General features: G+C 40.1%; 1 protein-coding gene across 4 annotated transcripts in view; it reads left to right on the forward strand.

Annotated features, from left to right (window-relative positions):
• The window catches only part of nin (ninein (GSK3B interacting protein)), a 29,347-nt gene extending 3,347 nt beyond the window's left edge, over positions 1 to 26,000 (forward strand). Inside the window, exons 1-28 of one of the 4 annotated variants that reach the window (XM_037796137.1) lie at positions 1,698 to 1,776; positions 1,950 to 2,162; positions 3,101 to 3,197; positions 5,272 to 5,459; positions 7,942 to 7,987; positions 8,078 to 8,253; positions 9,336 to 9,482; positions 9,609 to 9,776; positions 9,997 to 10,133; positions 10,305 to 10,445; positions 10,803 to 10,977; positions 11,100 to 11,210; positions 11,436 to 11,525; positions 11,627 to 11,762; positions 11,919 to 12,040; positions 12,151 to 13,274; positions 16,666 to 16,764; positions 16,871 to 16,940; positions 17,813 to 17,980; positions 18,068 to 18,184; positions 18,420 to 18,533; positions 18,690 to 18,836; positions 19,056 to 19,238; positions 19,655 to 19,792; positions 19,895 to 19,996; positions 20,866 to 20,958; positions 24,399 to 24,512; positions 25,285 to 26,000. In XM_037796137.1, coding sequence (XP_037652065.1) covers positions 1,723 to 1,776; positions 1,950 to 2,162; positions 3,101 to 3,197; positions 5,272 to 5,459; positions 7,942 to 7,987; positions 8,078 to 8,253; positions 9,336 to 9,482; positions 9,609 to 9,776; positions 9,997 to 10,133; positions 10,305 to 10,445; positions 10,803 to 10,977; positions 11,100 to 11,210; positions 11,436 to 11,525; positions 11,627 to 11,762; positions 11,919 to 12,040; positions 12,151 to 13,274; positions 16,666 to 16,764; positions 16,871 to 16,940; positions 17,813 to 17,980; positions 18,068 to 18,184; positions 18,420 to 18,533; positions 18,690 to 18,836; positions 19,056 to 19,238; positions 19,655 to 19,792; positions 19,895 to 19,996; positions 20,866 to 20,958; positions 24,399 to 24,512; positions 25,285 to 25,500 — 4,686 coding nt within the window. In that variant the 5' untranslated portion in view covers positions 1,698 to 1,722 and the 3' untranslated portion in view covers positions 25,501 to 26,000. Of the gene's footprint in view, positions 1 to 1,697; positions 1,777 to 1,949; positions 2,163 to 3,100; positions 3,198 to 5,271; positions 5,460 to 7,941; positions 7,988 to 8,077; positions 8,254 to 9,335; positions 9,483 to 9,608; positions 9,777 to 9,996; positions 10,134 to 10,304; positions 10,446 to 10,802; positions 10,978 to 11,099; positions 11,211 to 11,435; positions 11,526 to 11,626; positions 11,763 to 11,918; positions 12,041 to 12,150; positions 13,275 to 16,665; positions 16,765 to 16,870; positions 16,941 to 17,812; positions 17,981 to 18,067; positions 18,185 to 18,419; positions 18,534 to 18,689; positions 18,837 to 19,055; positions 19,239 to 19,654; positions 19,793 to 19,894; positions 19,997 to 20,865; positions 20,959 to 23,044; positions 24,282 to 24,398; positions 24,513 to 25,284 lie in introns of those variants that run through there. The other 3 variants (XM_037796138.1, XM_037796139.1, XM_037796140.1) reach the window with 3 other exon arrangements.
• Positions 26,001 to 26,493: the final 493 nt, after the last annotated feature.

Below are 26,493 nucleotides of genomic sequence, written 5' to 3' on the forward strand. Positions count from 1 at the left end.
ACATAAACACACACAGACAGACATCTGAAGACACTAAAAGTGCTGCAATACGTACACAATTCAGAATAAAACAAAGGGTGTATGATAAAAGCAACAAAAGCTGCAACACAAAGAATAAAGATAAGAAAAATAAAGTGCTAAGCTTCTGCAGGGAACCAAGAGGCAGTAAGTAATTGAAGTAAGATTATAAAAAACAAGAAACATTATTTATTCATCGCACAGCAAGAGATTTAAGTTGTTTCAACCGCATAAAATGCAGGATTTAACATAAAAAAAGTTCATAATAAAGCAGCCAGAGGGCAGTTAAAAGTGCAGAAATATTAGTTTAACTCAAGAAAAGCAAAAAAAATAATAAACAATGGAGGCACTATATGAACGTACGGCTGGTGCCAACAGTCCACTTATGTACTGTAGCGTGCAGAAATGTGTTGCAACGGTCAGACATGCAATTTGTGGAAACAAGCATTTATAAAAATAGAAGTAGATGAATGTTTTACTCTGCTCAGCTCTCCTGCTATTTCCAGTCATGTTACCTTCCTTAAGCTTCAGGTGGTTGACCTGTTGCGTGTATGAGTTTAGTTATGTCATTGCTTAAGTTAGTCAGACTCTTTTTTATTTGGCACACGATTACGTCTCGCATGCGTCTCTCTTTAAAATAAAAGAGTAGCTTCATAAATAATTACCCAAGATTCATTGTTTGCGTTTCTATTTTTTTGCTGGACTGGACTCCAGGGGAGTTTGTTGCCTTTGTTTTTCAATTACAGCAATTATGCATCCCAATAGAAAGTACAACAACGTTGTCCATGTCTCTGTAACTGATGCAGCCAGACAGCCAGTAAATGTTGGCTCAAAGCTTTTGGAGTAACCTTCCCAATTTAGTTCCTGGCTGCTTGTTCCACTTGGTTCAGAGCCACTCTGCTGTCTTTGTCCGTCGTCTTATCTCCAGTTTGAAGTATTTGAAGGAGCATTTAGTCTTAAAAACTAAAAACATGCTGCTTTTTTATCATTATTACCTTTAGGATTTATATTTTGTCAGCATTAACAAAATCAAATACCATTACATTTTGATTTTATTCATTTATTTATTTGACAGGGGCAGTGCACAGCTTCTTAGCTTTACCAGAGTTAACTATAAGCTAGTTTACATCAGTAGTCCCTGGACATGAAACAGAGAATGGCATCTCTGTTAAGAAAATGAACACTGTAGTATTAAAAACAATTAGAAAACAGTAACGTTACATATTCACTATACAACAACATCAGCAACAACACACAACAACATTAAGACAGCACAACAACAACCACAAGATTTCACAGCATTAAGACACATCAAGTGTTTGAGTTCATGTGTGATGGGTACATGATTGAGTTGATTTCAGCCATGATTTCATCTTGAATTTAAAATCAGCAAGTCTGCAGCGCTCTGTTGGTCGTCCTAGTTGTCCTCCCATTATCTGAGCGCAGTGAACTACATCCAACTGTGTGTACTGTATACAAGGTGAATTTTCCCCTTCACATGTGCCTCAGATTGAATTACATGGGTCATGATGAAACATCCCAGCTAAAGGCGTTAAAAGAGAGTCCTGGTCGGTGTCAGACTTGGCCGTGTCGATCAATTTACGTGATTGTCTAATCATTCTAATTGGATTAGCCAAAGCCTCCACCGCAAATGACGCTAGAGCGGTGTGTGCCGGTAGCTCAGTGGCTCAGCAGCGCTCTCAGATGAAGGAGATGTTAGGAACGCATGCTGTTGACATAGATGTTTCCTCCCTGTTTGTGAGTATCTGTTAACAGTGATTGGATATATCCTCATGTAAATTTAGAGTGAGGAGATTTTGCCCTCTTGTTTTGCTTTGTAACAATGATTGAAGTTGAATTCTGTTATTGTTGACAGACTCATCAGCTAAAATGTGATGATTAAACAAGGCTTTTCCTTCCTTGTCTTTCAGGGCAGGGTGCTGTCCTGTGGGATGGATGACACCCAAGAGCAGGACCAGTACGAGGAGCGCCTAAAAGAAGTCTTTAACAGTTTTGATGCCAGCGGCGCCGGCTCGCTGTGCCCGGAGGAACTCTCTGACCTCTGCCTGTCCCTTCACCTGGATGATGCCACACCAGCTCTTCTCCACACACTGCTGCAGAGCCAGGACTGCCTCACTGCCAGGGTAAGTTCATTCCTCTGCCACTGAAAAGAAGTTTTCCTCCTACAGATGTGCATTAATTTTCTCAGAAAAGTTGTATTTGCGGTATTAATATCGTTCTCTTTCTGATGCACATGTGAGTCGTGGCCTTTTGGCTTTCCTTTGCAACGGGTCCCCTGCGTCCTTTGAATTTGGCAGACCCCCATGTTGAGCCACTCCAGCTCTCAGGTCTTTGTGTCTCCAGGCTTTTTTGGCGCTTTGTTAGCTGTCTTGTTGAGGAGAGAATGTGCCCCCATCAGCCCTCATCCCAGGTGTCTGTCGTCAGGACAACCAGGCCGGCTAATCACATTCACAGATGCATTTCTTTGAGGGTGCTCCATGTGGAAATGTATGAAATAGAAAGGACACTGGTCTAATCAGTTTGTATAAAATGGATTGTCCATTCAGAGGATCTGCAGTATGTAGATTATATCTTTTCACCCTAAAGTAGACTGATGATGAGATATATTCCAAGTTGCTTACCTCCCATCCACACTTTTGCATCAAGTTGTGATTGTATATAAGCGTGTGGACAGACGGATGGCTATTGTCTTGCATGTGTGGGTGTATTGTGGGCGGGGGGGAATGTTAGCAGAGGGCAAGAGAACTGATTGCCTACCCATGGCATCCAACAATGCCAAAAAAAATCCACGTAAAGCCGGCAGCCGCCAGCCTTGACACACAAAGAAAATCACCATATCCAGGGTTAGCAGCTGTTGATTCTTGAAGTGTGACCTCGCTGCTCACCCTCCTCCACCCAGACAACCAGGGACACGCAGCCTCCACCCGGCAGGCACACTGGGAATTACATCCAGTCTGAGGAATTTCATCAACTTTTGTTTTTACTTTGCTTCACATACTAAGCATTGCTGGCATTGTCTCACATTTATGTAAGACTATTTTTTTTTCTATTCTTGTTCCAGGTCGACTTTGATCAATTCAAGAATGCACTGATTCTGGTGTTGTCATCAACTATTGAGCCACAACAAGCAGAACCGGAGGAGACCTTGTCAACACCAGGTAAAATCGAGATTCTGATGTTGCATGTTTTTAAAGAAATCTCACACAAATCTCTTTGTAAAATGCACATGGTGGAAACAAGCACAAAGCGTGAAACCATATCATTAATCAAATCTGTATTTTATGTCCGTATCAGTTAGGGCTGTTCCCAACCAAAGAACTTCTTAGTCAACTAACACTTATATGATTCCGTCGACCAATTTATTAGTTGATTTAATCAACAGATATGTAAAAGTGAGTTTCTCCGCAAAGAATCACACAAAAGCACCTCTTTAAATCTTTTGTTTACCAGAGATGTGCTTATAAGTTTCTTGAAAATAAGTCATTCAGCGTGAAAAAAAACAACAAAAAAAAACAGACGGATCAACTAAAGAAATCTAAGACCAAAATGGCAGATTAGTCGACCAATCGTCTCAAAGGTGGCAGCCCTAGTATCAGTTTAGTATTGAACTTCAAGGAGACCTTTTCCACTCACTCAAACTCAACTAAGCAGATGAGCAGGTGACTGAAAGCTGAGTAAGTGGAACAGCCCTCATGCTGATTCAGCTGTAAATCTACATACAATACAGACGCACAGAGCCTAACAGTGCAGGCCCAAAGCCAAGTAGCTGACAGTTGAACAAAACAGTTGAATTTGCACCATCATGGTTGGACCGCTGGCATGGTTTGTTATTTTATGGATGTAGTAAACAAAAAGAGTGTTTTTATACGAATCTATTTCCTGGATCATTTATTCATACTCCCAAGCTTCTTTTTTGTGAATGAATATTTCAGACTCCTGGTTAATACCACCATCTTTATAGCTCAGTTATTTTATTTCTTTAAGGTCACATCTCACTCTAGTGATCACAGAAGAGGGACAGACTGACCTATATGATAATAAGTGTATTAACAGGCCAAGCATTACTAAATCATGCTTCTATATTGTGATACTTGTGTCACAAGATATGAAGAATATGAAGTCTGATCCTTGTCAAAGCAAATACTTCACTGTAAAGCTGCAATGATTAATCGATTTATCGATTAGTTGTCAGCTATTAAATTAATCGCCAACTATTTTGATAAGTGATTAATCGGTTTAAGTCATTTCTTAAGAAGAAAAGTCAAAATTCTCTGATTCCAGCTTCTTAAATGTGAATATTTTCTGGTTTCTTTACTCCTCTATGACAGTAAACTGAATATCTTTGAGTTGTGGACAAAACAAGACATTTGTGGACAAAACAAGACATTTGAGGACGTCATCTTGGGCTTTGGGAAACACTGTTCGACATTTATTTTTACCATTTTGTGACCTTTTATTGACCGATTAATAATTGACCTAACTAATCGATTAATCAAGGAAATAATCGACAATGAAAATAATCATTAGTTGCAGCCCTACTTCACTGTTAATATTTTTGTCTTACTGTTAATTAAGCATAAAGTCTATTAAACCTACAGAGTTCAAGACATTTTCTCTTCAGTTTGCACCTGAAACACTGTCGACCTCAAGTTTGATGTCTGCATACGAACGAGAACATGTGGCTTTAAACAGTTTCTGTATTTGCCACTTTTAGAGAAGTTGTCACTTAGAGAAGTAGCTGCTGAAGGCTGCGGCACGTATTAGTCATTGAACTTTTTTTCGTTCTGTATTTAATAATATCCTCTGTTGTGCAAACCTTACTACGACATACAGTATGCAAGTAATCATGACTCTACTCGACTCTGCATTGGCATCATGAAATATGGAGTTGGAATATATCGGATATCGTTAAAAATCTAGTATCATGCATCCCTGATGAACACATATATGGCTGCTGATTATTTTCATCATTGATACATTGATTGATTTGCTGACTATTTTCTCAAGTAATCATTTAATGCCTCGGTCCACAAAATGTCAGAAAACAGTCTTGTTTTGTTCCGACCAAAATGGCAAAATTCCCAATTTTTTTGTGCTAGAATTTTTAGCATTCTAGCTAGAAAAATTAATCTATGATGATTAATTGATTATAAAAAAAGTTGCTGGTTAATTTCCTGTCAATTTATCAACTAATTGTATTTATTTGATTTTCTTGTCATTTTATCCCCACAGAATCTACTGAGATCCAACCAAAGTTCGTGAAGGGCAGTAAACGTTACGGCCGCCGCTCCACGCCGGAGTTCATAGAGCCCATTTCAGACTTCTCTGAAATTACGAACGCAAACCCGGCGGAGGAGGAGGAGGAGGAGGAGGAGGATCTGGAGGACAACTATGACTCGGCTGTTCCCCGGAAGCGTGAGGTAAACGGCTAAAGACCGATGTTCTCTGGGTTTTTCCAGCACCGACTGCTCTGAACCTCCAGACACTCAGACGCCGCCCTTATCACCTCCTGTCCTCGCACTGCGTTTCTCAGCAGCCACAGGCCGTCAGCGAGGCGTTATTCTTAGCTAATCAGCTTAGTGGCATGCAGGGCAGATCCTGAAATGTAATATAGACACTCAAACGCAGGATCCACAAGGCCCTGCTCATTGCATAACAACGCAGCACTGTCTGTAAATGACAGCAGAATTACTGTTTTAATAAGCCTCCGGATGAAACCGCAATGTTTGTGTATGTTTAATGTGTCATGATGTGGTTCTGTGTTGAGTTGAACTTTGCCCTGAGTGTATATGCTGGCTGTGATGTGGTTGTCAAGGCAACAGCTCAGTGATTTAGGAATTTACATCATCATGTCCAAACAGATAAAAAGAGAGACGGAGCTGATTGTTCTGTTTATGGTCGTCGATATTTTTCTTTATTTAAGATTGGCAGTCGGTGCCTCCCGTTGTCTGCACAGGACAGTAGTGGCTTGAATGTGACATGCGTCTCTGTGTCACAGAGTTGTATAGCATTAGTTCAGTCGTGGTTATGCACAGCTGAACTCTCTGCATGGTTCCTCTGGTTGATCTCTAGATCCTTTTCTTGGATTATCCTGCTCTCAATGCTGACATGGAGAGTTGTTTGGCATATTGTACGGAGGTCTTAGCTCACAATTTGTGGCCTGCAACGGAAATAAGGATGGGAAATTTAGCAAGAGGTCCCATTTTGTCCTGAAAGTCTATTTTGCTGTAAAGTAGTAGGGCTGTGCTGACAATTAATTAGTCTATGTAATTTTTACCTTTTGGTCTTAGACGTCTAAGATGACTTATTTCTAAGAAACTTATGAGTGCATCCCTGGTAAAAACAAGATTTAAAGTGGTGCTTTTGTGTGATTCTTTGTGGAGAAACTCAGTTTTACAGATCCACCGATTAAATCAACTCATCGATTAGTCGACAAAATCGTATGAGTGTTAGTCGACTAAGAATTTCTTTGGTCGAGAACAGGCTAATGTAATTTATCAAGAAAAGTTGCTAAACATTCACTAGTGCCAGCTTCTCAAATGTCAGAATTTGCTTTATATTTATTTTTTGTTTTATATCATTTTGAATTGCTTGTCTTTGGATTTTGGACTCTTTGGTTATGCAAAACAAACGTAAAACCTGTGATAACTATTTTCTGACATCTTACAGACTGAACGATTAATTGATTATTTGAAACGATTATCAAAAGATTAATAGGCAATGATGGTTAGATGCAGCTCTATGTTTAAGTTTTTGGTACGTATAGGATTTACTGACTGCCGTGGCCTTTTGACAGCAGGTTAATTTTTCATACTAATGAACGTGCTGCAGAAACATAAATCACGACAAAGAAAAGTCCCCAAAACGGTATAATGATGACGAGTTCAGCTTGTGCACGGATGGATGTGTTAATATTCTGGGCATTGTCTGCGCTCCGGCCTCCGCCCCAGAAGACAAACACTGTTGGAGACATTGAGCTGAAGCGTGTCTCGATGTTATTGACTAATCTGGGTTGCAACAATGCTACAATGTCCGGCCCGGGGACCAGCAGATGGGGATGGGTCAGGGGGCTCTGCCACGGAGACGGCAGGCCTGGTGCTATGGGAGGAGGAAGAGGAGGAGGAGGGTGTAGGACTGTGACAGAGGAACAATGAGCCCCACTACCCCCACCCTCCTGGATGCCTATACACCATGTATCAAAACGTCACTCGCAGAATCCCATCTGTTCTTCATTCCCTCACTGTTTGCTTCCCAAACAATAGACGGTCACGCTGGGACTGGGCTGGAGCGCAGTGGGTCACACCCACACAAACCCCTCCCCCTCTCGGATTTCTTGACAATCACAAAAAAACACTACTGTGTTTACGTTGAAATCATGACTCTACTGGTAGTTTTAATTAGGATTTAAGAGTAAAAAAAACTCATTTGAATTTTAAACTGTTTTTTAGTTTCAAAAGGCATTTTTCAAATGTAATTTTTCCTGAGTGAGTGACTCATTTTTAGCATCAGCTTCTCATTTATGTCATTTTAACTTTATATTTTAAATGTTGAACATTGTTACGAGGAGTATACTTTAAATATGTTTGAAAAGGTAAAAGAAAACATGAAAAGTGTGTCTGTCCATGACACATTTTCTCTATTATTACCACCATTCCTAATATGCACACTGACCATCCCTGATGCCCTCGTGCCGTCACAAAAGCTCTTTTGTGCTTTTTGTCAGACGCTCCTGCCCCCCTTTGCACCCGGACTCCCACCTCGCCTCATTTAAAAACATGTTTGAACTTATAAACAGCTGATTGTCACACAAAAAACAGCCTGTGGAGATATTTTAATGTGGACATTAAAATCATCTTCTTTGTGATATTAATCCCAATTTCGGTATCTTTTTGTCTCTAACAGCGCTGGAACGCTCACGAAACAAGCACAGAGGAGTACGAGGCAGAAGGTAAACGTCAAAGTCGCGGTATTTTCATAAAATTCACTCTATAGATGTTTATCACTAGATGATCACAGTCTCTTCTTATCTTGTTTGTAGGCCAGATGCATCTGTGGAACCCCGACGAGCCGAGCACACCTCGGGGAGCCATCTTTCCCTCGTCGACCTGTTTAGAGGAGAGACTGCGTGAAGCCTGTGACGACTTGGAGATATCGTGGGACGGATGTGCTGGTCACTCCGAACTGCTCGCGCTTTGTGAACACCTGGGCCCGGAGGTGAGATAAAAAGTTAATGGAGAGACCGTTAATTTCAGCGCAGCTTTTCAAATCTCATTATCAATACTTTAGTTAGTTTTATAAAGTCACACTGTGTTTCAGTGCAGTCTGGCCTACTGGCACATTACTGTGGTTATAATTTATTGATGTTAAAATAACCATGCAGTTCTGCCTTGCCTTGATGTTTCTTGTTCTTCCTCTGATTCCATTGCTCATTTAGACAATTTGAGTCCAAACCGCCGCTCTCTTTAAAGTTTTTACTTTATTACTTATTAGGAAAAGTACATATACCCTATAAATATCATATACACTAGGGATGCACGATGATATCAGCACATCATCGCCGGTATCAGCAGATAAAGGATTTAAAATGAAATATCAGAATTGGACAGAAATTAACATTTCCTCCCGAAATTACCGATGAGGCGGATAAGATGACGCATCTGCGCACATGACCTGAACCGTTGATGAAGCGGGTTGCAAAACCAAATATGACTGCTCTTACTTTCACATGATCCCTGTGGACAGAGATTACATTGTTTTGCAACATGTGAAATAGGTCAAATTAGCACTGGTTGTGCCAATTTTCATGATTACCTCAGGGACAGCATCATCCAAGCCTATCTTACCAGGATGAATTTTTGTTTGAACATGTTAGATACAAATAAATACGGCATGTTTTGCATGTAACATAAGTTGAGGTAGTTTTCTTATTTTGAAAAGCATTGTATTTTATGTCTTTTGAAGACTTTATGTTTTCTGCAATTAGGTGGGAAAAAAATGTGTGCCAATATCGGCATTGACTGTCAGAAAAACAGCAAATTTCCCCATATTTGATGCTAAAATATTTTGCATTTTAGCTAGAAAAATTACTTGATGATGATTAATTGATTACTGAAGTAGTTGCCGGTTGTCGTTACAGCTCTACATACATGTAAACTATTTGGCCTGAGTGCATTAGTCCATGTGACATATATATAAATTTTGGACTTAACAACTTCAAATCAACCCGAGGGAATCAAATGATAAAAAAATCCCTTGCATACAGTGTAAAGAAATTACAACATGTATTTATTTTTCAGATAAATGTGGATGTGCTCCAGAGTGTAACCGGCGATGGAGTGATGAATGTTCAGGAGTTTGTTTCCAGGGTTGTAAACCACAACAAACCCCCCACGCCGTCCGCCTCCACGCCCTACAGACAGCTCAAACGACACCACTCCACTCAGGTATTTGTTTGTTTAGCTCTACGAGATCACAGCATGTGGGGTAATTCCCTTGTTGGTAATTGATTAGGTGGAATTTTGGAGATTAACTGATTTCTCTAGTAAAAACACACATTCTTCCCCGTACAGCCGTTTGATGAGGGAGGCCGAAGGATAGCCGCTCCTGCTGCTCTGACCAGCACCATCGGCATGCGTCTCTTCTCCACCCTGGACGACGGTACCGGCTTCACTCCAGTCGAATACATCCTGGATGCCTGGATGGAAGAGGGAATAGAAAACAGTATTGAGATCCTGCAGGTACATTATTCTTCTAATTATCAGTGTTAATTATTATCAGCACTTTAAATCTAGTTAATTTGTACATTTTGAAACGGACAGCTGATGACAGAAAGGAAGTCAGAAAATGGTTTACAAAACTACCTTTTTGTATTTACTCCATGATTCAATTAAGTCAATATTTTTCTAAGATATTCAAAAAAGAACAAATGTATAATTGTTTTTTTTTTTTTTTTTGCAGGCTTTGAATTTCAGCTTAGATGGAAAACTGAGTCTTACTGATCTCACCATGGCCCTGGAGAATGAGCTACTGGTTACTAAGAATGGGATTCACCAGGCGGCATTGGCGAGCTTCAAAGCTGAGATCAGATATCTCCTGTGAGTACGAGTCACCACTATAATTCAGCCCATTCGGATCTTAATTATCTTTGTTTATATTTGATGAATACATTTGGAATCATTTTGAACCTGTTAGTCTAAAATAACACATGCAGGATTATTCAGTAAAGCTTCATACAATTATTGGCCCTGTTGTTTTTCTCTTTTCAGAGAGCGTGTAGACCGAGAGCTCAGGGAGAAAGAGAAAATCCGATCTGACCTGGAAAAAGCAGAGAAGCTAAAAACTGAACTCGCCACTGAGGTGGATGAGCGTCACGCTGCGATTGAGCACATGAACAACCTCAATCTCAGGTAATTTATCCCTCAGATTACACCAGATGCTGTTTGTTCTCCAGTGTTATCACAGCAAGAGGCCTCCGCCCACTAAGGTGTTTAGAATAATTTGATTTATTCATGTTTAATTGTGTCTTCTTCTCCTTCCCTACATCTCTGCCTCACTCCTGATGTGGATATTAAGGATTAAAATACTAAGGGATTATATCTGTCACTCTTTATCCCTTAATCTAGTCCCTTCATAAAGACTGCAGCTGATCATAATTAGCTTTATATGCTCGTCGTATGCTATAGTTGACTAATCGACTGAGAGGGGGCTGCCCTGGTTCTTTGTAAGCATTACACCCTGTTTTCTGTGTTTCTTTTTGTCTACAGGAAGCTTGAACAGGACCACAAAGAGAAACTAGCAGCAGCACGATCAGAGCTGATGAAGGAGATGGACCAGATGCAGCAGCAGGCCGGCCTGCAGCGCGAGCAACTGGAAGCGGAGGTGGAGAAGATCAGGGATGACGAATCTTTTCTCCGAGACCACCTCTCCATCTCTGTGAAGGTACCAAAAAGACTCTTTGCTTTTAATATTTTTTTATAATGTTTATTGACGCACCAAACAGTCACTGACGAACCTTGACATGGCTTCATTTCATCTGTTCTGTTGGTTTCTTTATCTTTTAGGAAAACCGACGCCTTGAAATGGAGTTGCTGGACAGCACCGAAAAACTAATGGAGACACAAAGTCAAAATACAAAACTCCAGACTAGTTTGGACAACGTTATGAAAGAAAAGGTACAGAGACATTTTATGGCTCTCCGTGATTTCAATACTGACTTTCTCTATTGTTGGAGTTATTGGAACATACACAAACACTACATTAGCTTGCGTTTTTGTTTTTATTTGTTGATTTTCTGTGTTCTCGCTCCTCTTCTACCTAGCTCTTTTTGTTTGTGTCTTTTATTTTATGGTTTCTGTGCAAACAAACTTTTCATTTGTAAATGATCTTATTTTCTTAAGTTTGGAGACTTGGACCCTGGCAGTGCAGACTTCCTCCTCCAAGAGGAACGTATTAAAGAACTACGCAGCAGCTACGAAGCTCAGTACAGGGTAACTGCATCTAAATCACATTTTCTTGAATTTTCGATTGCGTGTCCGCGCACAGACCTGATACAATATACATGTTTAACTCATAGTGCTCTCATTTGTAGGAGCTGCAGGATCGTATCGACGAGCTGCAGTCAGAGTTGCAGGAGTTTCACAGTCTTGGTCGAGTTCATCAGCCCTGCCACAAGCCTCTCTCTGAGGAGCTGGAGAGTAAAAGCCCCGGCATGGAGTCTGATCCAGGTAACACATATACTGTACACTCCCAGGGGAGCTAATTACAGTATAGAGCCCTGACTGCATCTGTTCGTGATAACAATCCGTACATAAACATTTTGCATAGAAACTAGGAAACCCTGTGTCACCAGTTTCACCAACTTGTAATGTGACTTTTTGCAGGTATCGGTTCAGAGGAAGTTCAGCCCTTCAGCATGAGCCTCGAGGCAGAGATGATGTTGGAGCAGCTGAAGGAGCAACACCTTCAGGAATTGGAGGATTTGCAAAACCAGCTGGAAAGCAAGGTTAGTGTAGTAGTTTTATATTTCATTGGATGGCATTTTGCTCATTCATATATTCATATATTCATATTAATTTAATTAATTCCTCTACATTCTTTTCTTTATCACCACAGATCACTGAGTTTGATGAGACGGCAGGACAGCAGAGAGCGACCCATGAGGACCAGAAGGCTGCCTTAGCCCTCCAGTACCAGCAGGAGGTGCAGGCTTTGAGGGAGGAGATGGCCAGCGTTCAGAGCCATGAACAGGAGCTCCAGAGCCACCTAGAGCAGGCGGAGCTGGAGCGGACGTGTCTGGAGCAGAAGCAAGCCATGGAGAGGGAAGAGCTGGAGAATCTGCAACAGGAGGAAGTAGGAACTCTCAGACAACAACTGCTGGAGGCCCATACCTTCGTTGCAGACCTGGAGGAGCAGCTGAAGACCCTCGAAGCCCAGCAGACGGAGACGGATGGAAACCTTGTCAACGAGATGGACGAGCTGAGGAAACAACACGCCATTGAGATTAAGAAACTGGGTGAAGAGCATGTAGAGCTTTCTGAAGCCAGACTGGAAGAGGAGAGGAAGAAACTGCAGGAAGAACAGGCTGAGTTGGAGCAGAGATTGTTAGATGATTGCGAAAGGGAGAAAGGGCTGCTGCAACAGAGCCATGAGGATGAACTGAAGGCCAGACTAGAGGAAGCAAAGATGAGGTTTGAGGGAGAGCGTGACGAGATTGTGCAGAGGCTGACGGAGCAGTGGCAGAAAGAGAGGGCTCAGCTGGATGAGCAGAATAATGAGTCTCTGCAGGAGGTGCTGGAGGAAGAGATGATGAGACTTGTCAGGGAACAGGAGGAGAAGGAGGGCAAGCTCAGGGAGGAGTGGGAGCATGAACGAGCCCGGCTTCGGGAGCTTCACGAGGACGCTCTGCTCGATCGAATACTGCAAGAAAGGCTGCAGGTACAAGAGAAGTTTGAGCAGAGGGAGAAAAAGCTGAATGAGGAGTGGGAGAGGGAGAGACTGCAACTGGAGGAGGATTACGAAGGGATGCTCCAGGAGAGGCTGAATGAAGAGAGGGTGAAGCTTGAGACTGAGAAAGAGGAGGAGGAGGAGAGACTAGAAGGCTTAATGGCAGAGGAGAGGGATCGTCTAGAGGAGAGCCACAGAGAGGCCATGAAGGAGCTGACGGTCAAGCACACTGGAGAGAGGGACGCTCTCGGCAGCATGTTGGACAAACTACGAGATGACGTCACTCAGGAGAGGTGAGATATTCAGTTTTTGAGAGATCTTTAATTGTGTTAATATCACAGTAACTTCTTTATCAATAAAAGTTGCTTTGTTCTTAGGGGCGCTTTCACAAGCCATAGTTTGACTAGTCCCAATCACAATGAAATTGATAATTTTGTTTTGTTTTCTATTTAGTCTGGTTCGGTTTCACAGTGCACAAATTAAAGCAGACCAAATTTAAAAATAATTTGCTGAGGAACGTGTACAAAGGAGCAAATTTATCTTTTTCATCTCGAGAGCTGCCACTTCTACGCAGGGAATCGCCGACTTTGATATATTGCTGTCAAAGTTTTTTCATTTTGACTCTGCACTGATCTACTGTGCGCACAAATCCCTTCTCCTCCAGTTTATCTCGAATTGCTTTACAAACGTCAGTATTTGTGTGGCATTTGTTTAGCATATTCTGTATGTTGACATTGGACTTCTGCAGAAGTCCAGGTCCATTCTTTCCCACTCATGTTAACCTGTCATTTAACTGTGTCTGTCTCAACAAATTCACAGGCAGCCTTTGTTTTGGTCCGCACCAGAGTACAATTACTGCGTTCACAACTGCCCAAACGAACCACACCAGAGTTTGATTAAAACGGACTAAATGTTGGCTTGTAAAAGCGCCCTAACATGCATCATTTTCAAATGATCCACCGGTAATATGATTTAAAAAAAAAAGTTATTTTAGTTTAGTTGGTTGTTTTAACTTGTACTATTAAGAGTTCAAAACAGTTGCTGTAACAATCATTACATAACCGTGCACAGGAGGGAGATCGAGATCAGCTTCACCCAGAGAATCAAGGAAGTGGAAAGTCGTTTCTCAGGTGATCAAGAATCTGCTGCAGAGCGTTTTCAGGCTGATGTTCAGAAACTCGAACAGCACTACCAAAGTGAGCTGACGGCTCTTTCTGAAAGGCAGAAGCTCCACTGGGAGTCACGGATGCAGGAGGTCCTGGAGAACGCCGAGGAACAAAGAAGACTGATTGAGGAGGCCATGGAGCAAGAAAAAGAGAGCCTGGATCAAGAGTGGACAAAAGAACGACAAGAGCTAGAAAGTTTTCATAAAGAGGAAATGGAAAAGGTAGTGATGAAAAACCAGCAACTGCAAAACGAGCTGGATGACTTCATCAGTTCGGCTCAGACTAAAGAGATAGCGCTGAGCAAGCAGCTGAATAACCTCCACAACCGGCTTCAAGGGAGCCTGGAAACCAAAGACGAGCTTCTCGCTCAGTCTGAGAAGAAGGCACTAGAGACGGAGCTCCTGCTGAATCAAACAGTGGAAGATTTTAAGCAAGAGAGGGAAGAACTTCTGAGCCGCCAGTCAGAACTTGAGGCAAAATACAACGAGATGCTTTCCATCTCTGAGAGGCAGATTACTGAGAGGATCGAACTGTTGACCGAGCGCGATGATCTGAAGATGAAGATCGAGGAGCTGGAGAGGCTGCTTCAACAGGCAGCTGTGGACTTTGAGCTCGAGAGGAAGGAGCTGCAGGAACATGCGTCCATCCTTGAGGAAAAGTTAGGAGATAATCTAGAGAACGACAGAGAAGAGCTTATAGCAGAAAGAGAAGTGCTTAAAAACAGAATTAAAGAGCTGGAGATGATATTCAATCAGGTTTTGTCTTCTGCAGAAAAGGCGAAGGAAGAAGAAATGGAAGAATCAAATGAAATGAACACTTTAATGGAGGAAGAATGTGTTTCATGTTGTGCACGTCCTGAAATCTCTTTCAATGATGCTATTCTTGCCGACCCCTCTAATCAAGAACTAGATGGTTCGACAACAATTCTGGTTGAACAAGATGTAGAGACTTTATCTGAGGACCCTGATGCAGTGGATGGAGGTCCTGAAAACATAAAAAATGTTGATAAAGAATATGATGAAAAGGTCCCTTCCACCAGCGATGATCGAGGAGACAACACGCCGGAAGTAAATCTAGTTGTTGCTTTCCCAGAAGATTACAAAATTGAAGATTCAAGCCCAGAGGAAGTTGGAGGCGACCCCAAAGTAGGTTGTTGTTCTGCAGAAATTGGACATGAAGACTCTGAATCGACATCCTGTGATGACCACAACCCAGATTCCCCAGATCACGATGGAAATAAGTCAACCGTTGAATCCCAAAGCGAAGCCGTTTCCCCGGAGAGGCCGTGTGAAGCGGTCTCATCCCCTGAGGCGTCTGAAGGTGTAGATGAAGATGATGAGAATAAAGTAGCTCTTGAATCATGTGAGGAGGACAACAAACCTCAAGATTTGGTCAATGAGCGCTCTTCCCATGAAGATGAGACATGTCATGAGGCTGCGGTTGATCCCTCAGCGCTGGAGGAGATAGATGAACTCTCTCTGGTGGATGCTGAGGTTAGGTGTTTACCAAATAACTCTCACGACCATAGATGGGAAGTTGAACTTGTTTCAGACTCCGACTGTGAACGTTTAACCACCAAAATAAAGGATGAAGATGCTGAATGTTCTCTCCTTAAACTACAAGCTTTGTATACCACTGCCATGGACGAGAACATCCTCCTACATGAGAAGATTTCTCTGCTTCAACAGAAGACAGAAATACTAGAGAATCTTCTGGCTCACAACACTGAAAAGATCAACACTGGCCACCAGATACTGGAGGAAAACTATAGCCTCAAAGTTAAAGTGCTGCTTTTAATGGAGCATGTCAAAGAGCTGGAGGTAAAAGCCTTAAAGATGACAGATGTTCAGATTAGATATGAAGATTGCATGTGTGAAAACGCCAAACTGAAGGAACAAAACAGTGAGCTTGAAAAGAGAGTTTGGAGCTTTGAAAGCCGGATGAATGTTTTCCATGATTTCCAAGATCAGCCGATTGCTCTGGAGGACGAGATCGACAGGATGAGAGAGGAAAACGGAAAGCTCTCCGAGTTGTTGGGTGAATTTGAGAGGCAGGGTGAGGTTCTCTCAGACGCTGGACAATCAGAGGAGTCTCTCCTGGATGAAGTTCAGGCCGTGACCGATCTGGAGGACAGCTGTGAGGAGTTTGAGAAGCAGAACACCGAACTTCGCAGAGCCATCACAGAGCTACAGGACAAGTCGCAGTCATTAAATGAAACGACACAGGCTCATAGGTAACGTGGAGAACAACTAGGATCCCGTACCTCCGTGTCTCCTGTGGCTTCCCGTTGTCCCATCCCTGTGGAGTGCTCTTCCTCTTGTTCCTAAGCACAACGTTGTTCTGTTTATCCTACCCGTGATTAGGTTCCTAAACTCTTTGTGTGATGCAACAGATCTTGAACACTTGTGCTGCTTTGATCCCTGTAGATCACCAGTGGAATAGCAAAAGAAAAATGTATGATCAGAGTGTGTAAATCGCAGAATCTTGCTGTTTTTAATGTGGTTTTGTCCGTCTACAGATCTGAAGCCAGTCGTCTCGCTGAAGAAAACGTCATCCTCAGGAAAAAGATCGCAGTGTTGAAGGAAGAGGACTTGAAAGAGGTCCAGGAAGAGTTGGTGTAAGAAACAACACCTTTTTTATTTAAACATATATTTAATACTGACCTCTGTTCATTTTTGTTTTGTCATGTAAACTGACATTTCCTTCTAATGTTTTGATTTTAGACAAACACTGGAGCACCTACAAAAAGGGAAGATAACGGCTCAGAAGGCAGAAGAGAATTTCGAGAAACAGGTACTGAAGTGACTATTAAAACAAGAGTCTACAGCCACGCTAACAGCTCTGTGAGGCGGCACTTAGGCACAGCGATGACATGCTAACATGCTCACAACAACAGTGATAACATGCTGATGTTAAGCAAGTATAATTTTTACCATCTCAGTTTAGCGTGATAGCACTCAATGGGCCTCATTCACAAACAAGTCTGTGCTTAAACCGTGCGTATGAATGTTTTGCGCACAAATCCGGGATTCATCTATATTTTCTTACCTGAATTTGTTCGAACAAATTTAGAATTGCCTCAGACAACACGTACGCACAAATGATGAAGGCCCAGCCAGCTGTCTTAATGTAAACGCAAACCTTTTAACTAAACGTTTCTCATATTAATACGGCGTTCATTAAAAAAGGCTTTAATAGACAACAGTATTTTAAACCGTTAATTTACTAATGCATTGGTCAAATGTATTAAATAACTATGAAATTAATTCCATTTCATCCTCATCAATTATTGTCATAATTAGAATATAAACTATATATTTCAAAGCTTCTATTGAGGTTTTTGAATGAAGCTTCAAATCTCTGTTGTCATATTCTATGATGCAATCACCCTAAAAAAATATATTACCTCTTGGTAAAAGGTCCTTGCTGGATGTCATCACTTTCACCCTCATTTATTGGACATATCTGAGTCACTGACAGATCAGGTTGTCCTCCTCCACCTATTTCCTTCTTTTTCTTCTGGTCTGTCATTATTATTTTAACTTTAATATAAAACCATTTCTTTACCTTTACGCCTGTCTATTTAGAATGATTCTGATTCACTAAAACAATTAATTCCTCCTCCATTCAGAAGCAGTTAACAAGATGTATTATCTCCTCTGCAGATTTCAGAGCTGCGTGTGCAGAGCCAACAACTGGAGGATGAGAACGGGATGCTGTCGGAGAAAAATACCCAAAACATTTCTGACGTGGAGAATCTCCGCCAGCAGCTGGCAGGACTGATAAAGGACAACGAGAGGAGGGAGGCATCCGCCGCTGATGAGAAAAACAAGGTAAACAGAGTTTTATGACCGACTGGTGGTCGTCATGGTGTCGTGTCGGTCGTAGCGGGTAGTTAATCGGTGGCTGTTTTGTGTTAGCTGGCAGCTTGTGTGTCTGCTCTGGAGGCAGAGCTGACCAAAGCTCTGGAGGATGCTGCACAGCTGGAGCAGAGGAATACCCAGCTGTCACTGCAGCTCTCTGGCCTCAGAGAGAAGGTGAGCAGGGACACTCTGATGGGGGCAATAAAGCGTGACACACAGAAAGTGATAAAGCATCAACACCACCTACTCTTACCATGAAATGAAAGTGAACACGTATCTATGAATATTTTCACCTGTCTGTCCTTAAGGTCACTGTGATCTGCTGAGATATTGTGGCGTGGAGCTTTAGCAGTGAAGGTGCAAATAAAGGATTGTTTAATTACAACTGTAGTTGTCTTCTGGTTCTCAGGCGGTCAAAGTGGACTCTATGGAGAGTCAGCTCAGCAGCCTGGTAGAGGAGCGGAAGAGCGCGGATAAGGAGACCCAGGGCCTCTGCAGCCAGCTCGCCAAAGCTCATGAGAAGGTAAGAGTCCGCAGTGACCCTCAGAATCATCTCTATCAATCAAATGCTGTTTCATTTCAAAGCATTTTACAGTAGCATCCATAGTAATTAAACAGATTTGTGACTGGTGTACTCCTGGAACAAGTTAAACCAAATACGTTCCTTTCTCCACTGTAGGTAAAGACAGTGGATGAAACTCTTCAAGCTGTGAACCATCAAAGTGCTCGTCTCAAGTCAGACCAACGTGTTTTGCAGCAGGAGAGGGATTCCCTCAAACGTGAAGTTTCCGTGCTAAACAAGCAGCTGCAAAATGTCAACGATAAAGTACGATTATTTTTTTTAATGTTTTTATCTTTAAGCAGACTGAAAAAAACACACTTAAAGGGATAGTTTGGGTGTTTTGAAGTGAGGTTGAGTGAGAAAAAAATGTTATTTGGCTTATTTTGCATGTGATGTTTGAAGATGTTCAAATGTGAGACAAGGTAGTAGAATTTTGTACATTTTGTCAGTAGATTTGACCTTTTACCTTTTTGTTCATCACAGAACCACGTTTTGGAGATGGCCTTGCACTCGAGTGGTCTCCAGAGTCAGAGCAAGAAGCTGTACAGAGATAAGATGTCTCGGCTGGTGGACCAGGGGCAGCAGCAGCTGCTGAGGCAGGAAAACGACCGGCTTCAGGTTGAAGTACGCAACGTCAAAGGAGACCTGGTGCAGTCCAGAGAAAAGGTGAGCTGAAGACCAGCTATTTTAGTCTTAGTCTTAGTCTTGTGCATTATAGTAGCACAATTGTCAGGATTGAGGTGTGAGACAAGAACGGCAGAGACTGACTGAGTACCGCCGCCGTGCGAAAGTGATTTTGGTAGTTTTTATGTTTTTAAACATTTTAGTGTTTTTTGTTTTTTTTTCGTCAATGATGTTGCATGTTTGATATCGTCACCGTTTGTATTTAATGACATTGGTGCCTCCTCGTCATCGTCTCATCTCAGTCATTGAAAAAAAGGTTGCTGACAAACATATTTCGTCATAGTTTTCTTTAACGAAATTAATACTGCTGAGGACTACAGCAAACTGTTATGAATGTATAATTGTTCCATTTCCTCACTCTGTCACTAATCTATAAGCCCTGTATTTTATGTGTGCAGGTGCGTCAGCTCGATGCTACCGTCCTGTCCCTGAAGCAGCACAAACAACAGAGTCCGTCCTCGTCCCTGGTGAAGGCCTTGGAACAGGAGAACTCCTCTCTGAAGCAGGAGCTCGAGGCACAAAAGGAGCTCACCAAGGTAAACTGCATTACCAGACAACCTTTGATGCTTTTTTTTTTTTTTCAAAACATGTTTGTGATGTGGTTTAAATTCTCATTACATGTGCTTTGTGTGTTTCAGGGCCGTGAAGCAGGACAAGGACTCGCAGAGCTGGAGGGCCTTCAGCAAGAAAATGAAGCGCTCAGGGCCCAGATGGCTCGACTGTCCACGCAGCTGCTAGAGGTACCAACTTCTCTCTTATTCTTCTACTGCTTTTTAAGGTACTGATTTGTGGTATTTAATTAATGGGTTAATTTAATGGGTATTTAATATATAGAGAGCTTGTGCTTTGCTTTTTTTCTGCTAATGTTGACTATTTCTGGCTGCAACTTTTGTACTAGTTATCATAGTTTTTAAATTTAATTATTATTATTTTTTATTTAGTCTTTCATTTTAGTTTAGTTTTAGGAGTGCATTAGTAGATTTATTTTTATTTTGAGGAATTGACTAGTTTTTAGAGTTGTAACGGTTATGGATTAGTTGTCAACTATTTAATTAATTATTTTTTCACCATTTCCTGATATTTTATAGACAACGAAATAAACAACTAATCAATTAATCAAGAAAATAATCGACCAATTAACTGACAATGAAAATAATTGTTAGTTGCAGCCCAAATAGTTTGACTTTAGTTTTTATTTAGTTTTAGTGTTAGCTTTTGGTTTTATTTTAAGTACTATGAGAAAAGCTTTGATTTACAGTGGCTCAAAAGGTAGGATGAAAGAATGTATGACCTCAAATAGGAATACGTGATTTTACGGCAGCAGGTGTCCGCTGTGTTGTATTGCCGCCACCTTCTGGAACCAGTTAGTGTCACGAAGAAGTCAAACAGATCAAGACACAGTGGTATACTAGCAACCACAGTGCAAATGGAGGGAGAAAACAAAACGGATATTACCCACTATTGAATTTTATTTTAGTTTGTTTTGCTTTGTTCATTTTAGTTTTTGAAAACTGATGTTTTTATTTTTATTTCAGTTATTTTTTCACTGCTAGTTTTAGTTTCCGTTAACTATAATACTTGCTCTTACTTATTTCTCTACTTTGTCCAGACATTTCAGGCTCAGTTGGTCGGACTCCTGCCTCCATCCCCTCACAGGATGCCCCGGGGACAACATCGTGGTGAAGAGCCAGACAACATGCAGGTACAGTACAACCTGAACCTTCCCTCATAGCAGACTCGGGCAAATACATATATGAAAATACAAAAGCTGCTTGTCTACATTCAACTCTAGTAGGCTTGCAAATTAAATAATCACTCACAGGATGAACAAATTAATCCTTTTCAAACTACATTTTTCCTGAGTCTGCTTTGAAATTTTACAAAAAACCTGAACAAGCAGATTAGTACCTGAACATTTAGTGCCATTGCATTATTGCACGGTTTGGTTTTTACATTCATCTACTGCCATTTTTCTCTCACTGTCATCATTTTCTTTTGTCACATTACAGCCTTATGGAGGACGGAACCTGCCAATATAAAAATAAATGAATAAACAAATAAATTACTTAATAAATATATAAATATGTCATTAAATGTAGCAAAAATAATACTAAAAATAAATGTAGCCATTAATTAATTGATAAAATGTGACATAAATTGATATTTCTGTTTTAATTTGCTTCTTTATTTTTTTATGTTTGTAGTAATTCCCTTATTTTTTACTCTTCTGTTTAATCTTCCCTTTTCCACATTTATTTATGTATTTTTTTATTAATTTTTTAATTTATTAATTTATTTTTGGAAATATATATATAAGGGGTGAAATGCAAAGGGAAATTGTGCATAATTAAATGAATAAATAAATGCATAAATTAATACATTTAAAAATAAATACATGAATGAATAAAAGGGAACATTAAACAGAAGAGTAAATAAGGGAATTATTACAAATATAAATAAATAAATATAGAAGCAAATTAAAACAAATATCAATTCATGTCACATTTTATCAATTTATGTTTTTTTTAATACTATTTTTGCTACATTTAATGACATATTTATTTATTGAGTCATTTATTTGTGATTTTGGCAGGTTCCGTCCTCCATAATAGCCATCTGTTGTTAATGGCTATAAGATGGGAACTATGAACTACTATCTCATGTTGGAACTGTTTTGGGATATAATGGGAGTTAAATGTAAACACACTCTCACTTTGGTGTAGGAAGTGAGCCCACTCAAATGAATCACTCAATTCAGGTGCTGAAAATGTATTTTACATTTTTTTTTTAATTTGGCTGGAAATTAAAAAAAAAGCAATACATCAGTAAAATGTTCAGCATCAAAGTGAATATTAATAATAAATTGATTTTAAAGTGTGTCAAACACCTGAGTTGAGTGTCATTTAGTTGTGATAATCCTCATTTATTTTTATTTTCCATTATTACCTTTATGTTTGAACGCTGGGTTTGCAGTGCTCCTTGTTTTGGTGCTTGTCACAGATCATCTCCTGCAGCACCTGTCTGTCTGTCTGTCTGTCTGTCTGTCTGTCTGTCTTCACCTCCTCACTGTATGTCGTCTGTGTCCTGTTTACCTTTTGGGTTTGGTGTTAAGCCTGTGGTGCCTCTCTGTTTCTGATCTCACCGTCTTTATTTAATTTTCCATCTGGGAACTGAAGTCGCTGCAGTGGTGTGATCATGTGTGATCATGTGGGTGTGGTCCTGGTGGCTGTTTTTCCATTTGTCATATTACACAAACCTCCGTCTCACCAACTAGATAGACGTAGTGTGTCCAGGTTTATCTGTAAATGGTGTCATCCATAGTAGTATAGTGCACTTTAATAGCATTTGACTTTATATTGTGACATTTTTATCTGCAGCATGACATTACTAGTTATCACCAGGTTATCAAAAAAAGATTTATTTATTTTTTCTCCATCATTTCACTTAAAACTCTTATGTTCATTTTGCACTTAAAGATACACTTAAAATGATAAAACACTTAATTTTTCAAGTATTTAATTCACACAGGAGTACACGGAAATAGGCTATACCTTGTGGTTATTTCATATAGACTATTTATTTATTGAACTGCCAGGAAACATGCTTTATTTTGATGGATATTGCTATCGAGATATGAAATGACTTCTATCCTGATTGAAGATTTTGGTCTTATCGCCCAGCGGCCATAAAAACCAGTGTGAAGGCGCGTTAACTGAGGCCTGTGTAGGTGTTTAGGATTAGAGTAGAGGGTGGAGCCGTGGTGAAGTGTACCTGCCTTCTCTCTCCAGGGGCCGATGCCGGAGCAGCGGGCGGCTCACGCAGACAGCTACCGGCGGATCGGTGGATTGTAACCCCAGCGTCTTTCCCTGCTCTTCACTTTTTAGCCTCTGCTCTTCTTTCCTCCGTCCTGCTCTTCTTCTGGAGCCTAAATCTGACCGTGACGCATGGCGCCGTCCTTTCTGCATCCTTATAGGAGATTGTGAACAAATGTGGTGCCTGGTTCAAAAGGCATGAATGTGTAATTGTATTTCCCTGCTGCTAGGTGGCAGGAAAACACAGAAAAGGCTCCTGAGGTTTTTCCCAATGGGATTTTGATCAAAATTGACACTGAAATTGTAAAGTTTCACATGTCCAATTTAACACCTACAAACACAGAGTTGTTTCTTGACAGACTTTTATAATCCTTTTGTGCATTAAACATAGTTTGAATACAGGGAATCTTTTTAACGCAGGGTGTATTTTCTGGGAATGATCTGTTATTGTTATCATTGTTTGAGACAGGGTATATATATATATATATATATATATATATATATACATCCTCAGAGGCTGAATCTTGTGCGACAGCTTGCCTTATGATCATCGGGGAGTGTTAAGTTGAGGCAAGGTCACTGCCTAACAGCCTTCTGAGCCTTTTCCAACAATCAAGCAGCCTGTAATTGTCAGGTGACATTACTGTCTGTGTCCAGTATGAGATTTCTTAACGACGGTACAGAGTTTTCACTGTTTGTCTTCTGTTGTTTATGCCTGTATTTCTTATTTGACACTACACATAGTTGAATGTTTCTTCAAGCTACCTGTTGTGTTTGTGTGTGTTGCTGTTTCTGTTGCTGCTGCTGCTGCACAACCAAAGTGAATCGCATCTTTCTGGGTTATGTTTAACTGTTCAAACACGTCACACAACTTTGAATGTTTATCTGGTATTTATTATTAGAAAACCAAATCATTGTTTGTCCCCAGTAGTGATCTATTATCTGTGTCTTTTTTGAGTATTTCTTTATTTTTGCACCAAATATATTATATTTGTTTTATTATTTTGTTATTTATTTGATTAGAAATCATGTTAGGATTTATTTTATTTATGCATTAAATTATTTTTGTAGAGGTATCTGGAATACATGGCATAATTTTATACTTATTTATATTTTATTTATTTTTTTTAGTGCGTTGTCCTCTCCTTTTTAGAAATGTACCAGAAATGATTTAATGCTGAAATGAAGATAAAATAAAGCTTCTAGCTCATTAGTCTGTGGTCTGCATGTGATTTTTCTCAGTTTACACCAGCTCAAAAGGAAAGAAAATTTTAATTCCATCATCACATTTGCAGTAGTTTGTTGACATCCCTCACTGTCTTCTCCCCAGGATGAAAGGGAGAGAAAGATGAAGAATATGGAGGAGCGAATGAGGGAAATTGAGCTGTCGCTGCGTAACGTCAAACTGCTACTCAAAGAGAAGGTCGCTCAGCTGAAAGACCAGGTCAGTTCAAAAAACTCAAAACATTTTGGTCATGGATGTGTGATACTTTAAATTAGGACCCATAACAAACATGAACTCAATAAATAGTTCCATCTATTAAAACTGCATAGGTGGTATTGGTTGTTTTGACTGGATTCGCCCAGGAGCCCAATACATAGGTATAAAAAAAGGTTGGTTTAAAAAGCACTAATTAAAACAGAAACCAAAAACAATGATGTGAAGTCATTAGGAACAAATTGATTTGCAAAGTCATGAAAAATTGGAATGATGAATGAATAAAGCACCTGTGACATGACAAAAAGTAGACCTCTGTGGTCTGCAGGGACCACAGTCGGCAAGATTACGGTTAAATGTAGTTATTAAAGAAATGTTAGCAAGATACTGTATATATTGAGTGGGACATTTTATAGTATTTTATTATTATTATTATATAAAATAAACCATGTAACGGATAGTTTCTAAATTACTGCAGTCATATAGATGGGAAGGCAATCCAGGCAATTCAAAATATTAAAACAAGTGGCAAACGAGGAAGAAAATATATTAAAAAGCCTTTATTATAGTGGCTGAATCATTAAAAAGCCAACATGTTTCGACCACTGTAGGTCTTTGTCAGGGCAGACATATCTTTGGCCTATATGTGCTGCATTTTCTTTGCGGCCGACATACAGTATGCGTCAATGGCCGGACAATTTTTTATACGGGCTCTTGTAGCCTACATCGAAAGAGATTAACTATGGTATTATCATCTACTTTCTCTTGATTTTTCTAGCTGCACAAGAACGGCAAATCAGACGTGTTGATCACAGGCCTGTATGAGGAGAACAACCAGCTGCTGAAAGCTCTGGAGGCGACTGAGCAGCGGAAGAAAATCGCAGAGAAGAAGAACTACCTACTGGAAGAGAAGATCTCCAGCATGAACAAGATAGTGCGTGACCTAAACCCCCTGCCCCTTCCTGCACTGCCATACCACTATAAATGTACATAATATATCAACTAAAACACCTAAAGATACTCTGGACATTAACCTGCCATGCCAAATGCAAGTGTCTAAAGTCAACCGTAAAGTGCACTGTTTATTTACACAAAGGTCTTTTAAAATGTGCTTTTCATTGCTTGAACCGTTATGCAATAGATGCAGCCAAATGCACAAGAAAAGGCCTTTCTGTTGCATGTCCTCTGGCGTGTTTTATCTAATATTACACTGTTTAAATATGCAGTATTTTTATAATTTCTTTTAAGCTTATGTTGGACCTATGAAGAACCAAATGTGAGGTTTGACGGTAAAGAAAACAAGCTATTTTACAGTAATTTATCATGTTTAAATATGTTTTTAAAGCAGTAACTGTTACTAGTAAATGAGTAAATATTTTACCATGACACTATATTTCTCTTTTGAGAAAGAGAAAAGCAATACCCAAGTGCACTTTTTTTATACAAGTGTTCTTTTGTCTATGTTGTCAGAGAGATTAATTGTGTTAATCTGTCTCTCCTAAATCATGTCAACAGAACAGTCAAATAATGTCATGACCTTTTCAATGTGTTTGTTTTCATGTAACTACCTGAAGTCACACAAGTGAATGTCCAGTGGCAACACGCGCTATTTAATTAAAATCCTATGAACTGTTGCAATATGTAAAGTTTCCTACGTAAAGCTGTGCCATTATGAATGTTTGAGACTCAAATGAAGGATCTTATTGTCTTTATAATGAAGCACTAAATATGAAAACACAGTCATGTGTTGTGTTGCAGGTATAAATAAAATACATGAATCATGTCTGCTTTGATTTCCTTCTGGATTTATTTTTGTTGTTTTGTGAGGCTCTTCTCAGCGTCCTGCAGGTTTATCACTCTATAGATGGTAATGGACCGCAAGTATATGTTACTAGTACTGTATTTAACTAGTACTGTATTTGAATGCAATTTTAAGATACTTGTACATGCATATTTCCATTTTCTCTTACTATATTTATTATAATTT

The sequence above is a fragment of the Sebastes umbrosus genome, chromosome 16 (genome assembly GCF_015220745.1).
Source record: "Sebastes umbrosus isolate fSebUmb1 chromosome 16, fSebUmb1.pri, whole genome shotgun sequence".
Lineage (NCBI taxonomy): Eukaryota > Metazoa > Chordata > Actinopteri > Perciformes > Sebastidae > Sebastes > Sebastes umbrosus.